The 7,721-nt window shown below is 37.3% G+C and overlaps 1 protein-coding gene and 1 long non-coding RNA gene across 2 annotated transcripts in view; one reads left to right on the top strand and one right to left on the bottom strand.

Moving 5' to 3' along the window:
* Window positions 1-2,842: 2,842 nt before the first annotated feature.
* Window positions 2,843-4,731, top strand: LOC148115471 (uncharacterized). Its single transcript, XR_015732575.1, has 2 exons — window positions 2,843-2,948; window positions 4,564-4,731. It is a non-coding gene; the product is annotated as an uncharacterized LOC148115471 (long non-coding RNA).
* The window catches only part of TGFBI (transforming growth factor beta induced), a 56,750-nt gene continuing 53,663 nt past the window's right edge, over window positions 4,635-7,721 (bottom strand). The window contains exon 17 of the mRNA XM_034403567.2: window positions 4,635-6,053. Coding sequence (XP_034259458.1) covers window positions 6,013-6,053 — 41 coding nt within the window. The 3' untranslated portion in view covers window positions 4,635-6,012. The remainder of the gene's footprint in view (window positions 6,054-7,721) is intronic.

The following is a 7,721-nucleotide window of genomic DNA, read 5'->3' as shown; positions in this document are numbered from 1 at the left end:
CATTTAATTTCAGTTTCTTCTCCCTCATCATCCCATTAATGAGATTAAGCAGTATTTAAGAGCACAATATGCGATTAGATGATAAGGAGTGGTAGAATGTTTGTCAGCAGTATACATTGTATATCTAAACCTCCAAATGATCTCCCCCAGGAATTTCATCAAATTTGAAACCACATAAGAGACATCACAAATCAACAACATAGGAGTTGAACAGTATCTACCAGCATTACAGACATTACATATACTTTATGTTCTGACAGAAAGGACTGAAACCACCATAGTAGTAGTAGTATGTATCAACAACAGAATGTCAGATGAGATGGAATTTTTCTAGACTAATGCTACAAGAAACTGGGAGATATTTGCCACTGCTACAAGTTTTGTTTCTCTTTTCTGGCCTCTTCAGACCTAAAAGACAAATCAAGCTAAATCTAGGTATCTGCTAAAAATTGAAATATGTGAAAAATTTGTCTCACTTCAGTGGATTGGATTCCGATTTATTCTTCAAGAACCAAGAATAGAACTTAAAATAGTCCCATCTAACCTATCTCATTGATTTCAGTTGGTCTCACTAACTGTTAGTGCCAATTTATTATTATTATTATTTTATTCAATTTATATCCCGCCCTTCTCCAAGTGGACTCACATTATTATTATCCATTATTAAATGGATTTGTTTTCAGAGTACTATTATGCTTATTTTAAACTAGTTGAGAAACAATCCTAACTCTAATCAGAGAGACAGCTTGGGGTAGTGGTTAAGGCGCCAGGAGACCATGAGTACTAGTCCTGCCCTGGTCACAAATCTAACTAGGTGACCTTGGGCCAGTCACTATCTCTCATTCCAAGGAAACCCAGGGGTGCTTTTTTTTTCCCAAGAGGCAACTGGATTTTCTAGTTTTTCTTTGAAGAAGTTTTGCTTCTCATCCAAGAAGCTTCTTCAGCTTTGTAGGACCTGGATGACTGAGAATCTCCATAAACACCCCAAGGAAAGCAGCAAGAGCAAACTACTTCTGAAATCTTGCCAAGAACACTGCAGGGACTTGTCCAGGCAATCACTATGAGTCAACACTGACTTCAAAGCACACCCATAGATACACCCAAAAGCTGCTATACTAATTCCAGCCATAGTCTTAGACTCTGTTACCTGGTGGGCAGAGCTGGGGGAAGTTGACTCTCCCCTTTTCAGCTTCTCCATTATATATGTCAGGGAAGCACTTTGCATCCTGGATAAGTAGCAATTTATCTGACATTTTTAAAAGCCAGACCTTTAGTTTATAGGGGACAGCTAAGCTATCATCTATGTTTCTTTTATTAAACTGCAACTGAAAGAAAAAAAAGACCAGACATTATTGTATCATCTCCCAATTTGATTGTTTCTAAACTGCACATAGATATGGAGAATGGGACAACTTATAGCTTCACTACCTCTTTCTGCATGTTTGAGGAAACATGCATTGTGGCACAAAACTTTCTCCTTACATTCTTGAATGAGGTAGAAAAGGGCGTGACATCACAATGCACTTTTCAGGATTGGCAGGATCATTCAGAGGTTAAACGTAGGCATTAGCACAATGGGTTAAGGCTATCACAATAGCTTGCTGAATCAGATCAGTCAAGATTCTTTTCTCATCCTGACCAGCCAGCTGCTTGTAAATATGCAAAACCACTGTCCTACTTATGTCCCCAGAAACTTGCCTCACAAGATACATTGCTTCTTTTGACTAGCATTTAAATCACTTGATGAGCTAACCGAATGCTGGTTCTTTCTATACACAATGTACTGAATGTGTGTTGGTGTGTGTTTATATAAGAATTCCTTCTTTCCTTCCTTGTCTTTTGCACTGCTTACAGGCCAGGCAACAAATTATTTCCACTTAAAAGGACAGAATAGACAACTGATTCACCAAGTTTATTTTTGGAAAGTGAATACTTGATGACCCAATGTGGGTTTTCACTTGAGTCTTCTCATGGCCAAGAAGCGAAAGGAAATTGATTAGCATCAGACCTTGTTATGGAATGTGTTAACTCTCCCAACTGGCCATATTTCAACCATTTCCACTATTTGTACCTGGTGTCTCTTCCATGAACTCAAAACAGCATACACAGAACTTCCTCTGGCCCAAAGTCACCCAGAAAACATCTATGCTCCCAGAGTGGATTAAATAGTCTTACTTTATTGAAAAGGAGCGCAATGATTTCATGATCAGTAGTCACAAAGATGATTGTATTCTGAGCTGATAGAAGAATAAAGTTTAAGGCTTATTTCAAATATATAAATACTTGTTCCTTTTTCAAAAGTCCTTCTTTCAGTTCCCCATTTGCCTCCATAATAGCTGTGCACTGAATTTTGTCCTGCTAGATCTTTTTGTGGTTTCTTCAATCTGGATGAGGCAACAAGGCTTTTCATTCCAATTGTACAGCAAAGGGCTTTGGCAATCCTGCTTTTGGACAATAACCTTACCCAACTGGCTATTGCTATCCTGACATTCTTTGGCTCTTTAAAGGTCTATTTACCCATTTGTGCGTTTGTTTTCTCAATTACTTAATTGCACATCTGTTTCCGTTTCTTGGATTGCATAGAAAAAAAAATAGTCTCTAGTTCACTTATTTTTTGTGGAAGAAAGCTTAAGTAATTAAAACATGTAGAAGTAGCCGTAGAGTTCACAGTTTACCTTTATCTGTAATGAAAGAAATTTTGCTATACATTTTAGCTTAAGCTGACTGGTGTTAAAACTTCAGCTGAGGAGAAAGGTGTTTGAGTGTTTTCCAGGGGATGAAGAAGGAATTGGTGCATGGCTCAAATTACATGTCAAGATGAAGGATTCACTTTTACATATAGATAATGCCGGTTCATTTTCAATCAAGGAAAAGCAATTGGATATCACCGGATATTGGTATGCCACGGGGCTGCAATAATAAAGAAATGAGTCATCCTTCTATATTAGGTAAGGAAATCATTGTCCTGATCCATTCCTCTCTGGAGTTAAGAAAAAGTAATGTCAAACTGCACCTGGGGCTGGTTAGACAAGACTCAGGAGGACAGCATTCATATTTAGCAAGACAATAATTTTATTGCCTTAAAAAGGTTAAAAAAAAACTATTTGAGCCAAGCATTAGAAGAGATGCTGAAATTTGGGCCAAGGGACCTAAATATAAAAATGGGGCCACTGGCATTTATTTTGAGAAAATATGTCCCTCATGGTTACTATTTTTCACTCCGATTCATCTCATAAAGCTGTTGTTAGTGTAATATAAAGGGAAAATCTTGAGCTCTTTGTGATATAATTGTGATACTAATGAAATTATTTGACAAACCAGTAATTTTATTTCATGCTATAATTCCAAAGTTTCCCCCCAAAGTACAGAATGAATAATTCTCTAGATTTCTTTGAATTCTAATCACTATCAACCTCAAAGAGGGCCAGCCATTTATTAGAGATACAGGAACTTTGGAGCTAAACAATAACTGTAGAATCCGCAGATGTTTCCCCCTTATTCTAAATATATCAATACACCAAAATGAAGAGTGTGAAGTCTGTATGTGGAGTTTCTTCCCCTCACCAACCTCTTACTTTCCTAGTTTTCACATGTAAATTTACTTGCTTGAATTTGTCTACAGGTGAGCATGACTTCTGTGGGCCAAAACTTTCATAAGTACAAATTCAATTTCTTTTACTTGGATCAAGGTCTCCTGGTGATTTAGAGAAGAAAGTAATGGCTGTAGCTTCATTATTATAAAGACAATGGGGGTTGTCACATACCTCTAAGATAAAAATCTTTATGTCCTCAAACATGCTGGAATCATCTGTAATAATTATGAAGCATGCAACCAACCACATCCACATTGCCAAGAAAATTACATGGCTGTGTCCAAAGATCAAGTTTGACTTGCAAGAAATTTTACCTTATCTATCTATTTAAGTTTAAACTCAAATTTTATTACAGATTGATTGTTTACTCCAAGGTTTTTATGAAGGAGAACTCCATGGTTTCTTTCTTTCTTTTTTTAATGTGAGGGTGTATTTTTACATGTGGGAAGAACAAAGGGTATTAAAGTTAGAACCATATGTGTAAACCAAAGCTAATCAGCAGCACTGATCAAACTGTGGCTTGCATCATGCAAAGTTCCTAATTGTAACAGGAGAGAATATGTAGCTCAGAGTTGAACTGTGGAATCCTTGATGATCTCTGAGCTTGGTTGTTTTGCTTGCACTGATTATGTTAGTTTGGTTGTCTGCAGGCAAACAACCAAGTTCAGAGAGCGCTAAAAATTCCCTGATATCAACAATGAAGGATTAAAAAAAAAAAGTTAAAATGCAGAATTGCATGGAAGATTTTCAAAGCACCAGGAAGAAATTAAAAACCACAGATTCTTGCTTAAGAACTTGCTTATGGTTATCATACAGTATAAGATTATAGACCATCTTTCAGAAAGCTCATGTCAATATATGCAATACCTTGTACCTGCCAAAATGGCTTTGGACAACAGCCTCTCATATGACATTGCAAAAGCCTTTTGAATTCTAAATTTTAAAAAGGGTTGTTGTTTTTTTTTATCAGATCTGGAGATGGCACGCTATGAGAGAGAGCAGAAAGAAACCCAGATTTGGATTGTCACTGACAGAGCCACATTCAATTGACAAAATTCAAGTTTACTTTGCATAAAATATGTATATACAAATGTAATTCCAAGTTATTGCAATTGAGAAGAAAAGGGTATGATTATCATGATGAAGTTTCAGGCTTTCTTTTCATAACATAACTAGAGCTGAAAATTCAAACAATCCCTTGGAACTGCACAAAAAGGGTCATTGACATCCTCTACTACAGTCAATGGCAAAACTGTTATGAAACGTGTGTAAGATATGTAAGACGAAACCCATGAGTTGTGCATCATCATGTCATAATGCACATTCTGTCATTTTTCCCCTCTTGCCGCCCCTCCCCTCTCCAGACACCTATGAGAAAGGTCAAATTGTAGGAATGTGAAGATTGTGAGCCTCAAATCAGAAATAGAGATAGAATCTTAAACCCGGAGTTTATTCTACAGTATTTTTTTTTTTAAAAAAGAGTGCAATTTTAAAAAGAGCATTACAATTTAAAGAATCCTAATATGTAAAGATAAAGTAATAATTCTGCCAGTATACAGTAAACGTACATGAATGGGTCTCTTGACTCTATCCAAAAATATTCTTTGATAAAACTATATAGAAGCAAAATCCTATTGTTTGAACCTTACAAAAAATTGACCCTTCATTCCATTGGACTTGAGAACATTAAAATAGTTTAGGCTCTTGATCTCTAGCAATTGTTTTAGAAGTGAATATGAAAGCATAGTTTAAAGAATTGCAATTTGGTCTACAGAGAGATTATAGACAAACAAAATGGAAGCCAACCTGAGAATTATTTAGACTAAGAGTGCTCAATGTCTTCATATTCTACAGCTAAAGTCCAAATAAATCGTAGAAACCACTGAAAAAAAATAATTTATGGAAGAAATCTATTCACTGGAACAGAGCAAGGTTATATACATAAGATCTAAGGCACTGACACTAGCTAACAAGTTCCATCAGAAAACGCAAGAAAGCTGTTCCTTTGAGAACTAGGGCAACTTTTGTCCAGTGAAGTAGAAAGCATTGGGCTAAACAATTTAATGGGTGAGCTTAGCATATGACACCTGATTCTCTTCTTGATAGCACCTACAAATATTTGGGTTTTTTCTTTGCTTAAGCTCATATGACTTAAATAATTTTGGAATAAGTATTTCCTAAATTATCCGCTATTGAGGACAAAGTAATCTTATAAAGTGATGGGTGTGTCTGGCTGGGTCTTGGTATATGGCTTTTATTTTCTTTCTTTTATTTCACTTCAAAAAGAAGATAACCTCTGTATTAAGATACATTCCACCTACATGGTGGTGTTGTGTTCTGTTTAAATTTAGGCTTTGCTTTCCACAGTAAAAATTAACTGAACCCTTGATTGTGCTTGACATGTAGATTTGTTGTCACTTTACTGTTTCATCCTGGCTAACAATCTGGAATACACAGGAGCTGAAAAAAGAGAGGGGGGGGAAGCAGAAGCAGATTTAAAACACAAACCATGTTATTTGATCTCTGCACAGAAATTTGCACAAAAATTAAAATCAGTATTCAGCTATTGTCTCTGTTCCAGGCAAATTGATATTCCTGATGCAATAGATTGAAGCTCCCATAATTCTCTAACCGTAGACTATGTTGTTAAGAGCATGTAATGGGCTATGAAGATAACCTTGAGGGAGACAGGAGGAATTGCCCTGAGCCTAGACAACAGCCTGATAAACAAAATCTGAGTGAAAAGGAAAGCTGAAGATAGAATAAGTATGCTAGAAAGGACAACCCAACCCTCCCCCAGCCTAGCTATCTGGAATTTAAAAGGCAGGGAGGAAAGTACAGTCAGACTTACAAGATTCTGTTACTATAACCTTATAACAAAAGTAGTATTAGTATTTATAATGTGAGTTTCCTTGTCTGGACTACCTTGAAGAGTTAACAGGGTATATGGAGGTTGTAGGCTTGCAATAATTTGTTTTCTTTTAGTCTAGTTTGTCAACCGTCTACTTATTTGGAAAACTATTCAACTCTAATAACGTCCAATGATCAACAGAATGTTCACCGATCCACATCTTAGATCAGGTTTAGACATGGAGCAGAATTAGGAAGGAATAAAATGACAGAATCAATTATACTCACTACAAGTGCAAGTGGGGGAAATATGTTTTTTTAAAAAAAAGAAAATCTAAATGAGTTTAGAGTTGATTTCCTTGATGTGGTAGCTTTTAAACAGATTTTTAAATAGCAATGTCAGAATAATATACATGCTAAAGCATCTTGTCAATGCCTTTTTTTCAAACTAGGATGTTTATTTTATTTAATTATTGATAGTATTTATAATCTGCCCCAATCCCAAGACTCTGGGCAATGTTCTACAATGTCACAGGACAAGGTATCAAGTCAATAGGTATGATAAGAGCAATGGAAGCTTTGCTAAAATAATATAGCTTTTGTTTGTTTACTGAAAGCTTGTTTACTGATGCTTGGAAAGCAGAAAAGAGGTTTCCAAGAATGAGAGGCTGCTATCCTCTATGCTGCCTGTGAAGGTTGCTGTCCAATCCATCTTCTGTGTCCTTGTGGGCATGGGGAAGACATTGTGTGTGTGTTTATGTAAGAGAGAGAGTGTCTGTGGAGATTTTCCATTGCGCTGCTCCTCCAATCCATGGACGGGTAGCTTCTCCTTAGTTGCTGGGCAGAACTGAGTGCTAAACCTTCCCATTGTTAGGCCACGCCCACCTCAACCAATCAGCTTCAGTCTTTCTCACTCAGTTGCTGTGAGAACTTGGCAATTTGAGTGCTCTCTAATTAATTTACCTTCCTTGCTAATTAATTTATTTTAACTTATTATTTTCACATCTTTACTTTTACTAAGGAGCTGCCACGTGGGATTACTAATTGGCTGTGTGCCTTCGGCGTGCTTGGGGCTCCAAGCCGCCTGGCCTAGCCTCTTATCGATCGGGGCTGCAGCAGACCGGATTCCAACCCGGCTGGGTGGATCCGCGCTTCCGTTGGCCGCTGGCGAGGGACTAGCCTTTTGCTGAGGCGTTAGAGCTGCCCTCGCCTCAGCTCCGTCCTTCGAGCGGCTCCGGAGTGCCGGCCCTGTCATCGGGCGGCCTCCGATGTTGTAAA

This window comes from Pantherophis guttatus, chromosome 2 (genome assembly GCF_059756535.1).
Source record: "Pantherophis guttatus breed Tessera chromosome 2, ASM5975653v1, whole genome shotgun sequence".
In the NCBI taxonomy this organism is placed as follows: Eukaryota; Metazoa; Chordata; class Lepidosauria; order Squamata; family Colubridae; genus Pantherophis; species Pantherophis guttatus.
Note: the sequence above shows the minus strand (reverse complement) of the source record. Positions and strands in the feature narration are given on the sequence as shown.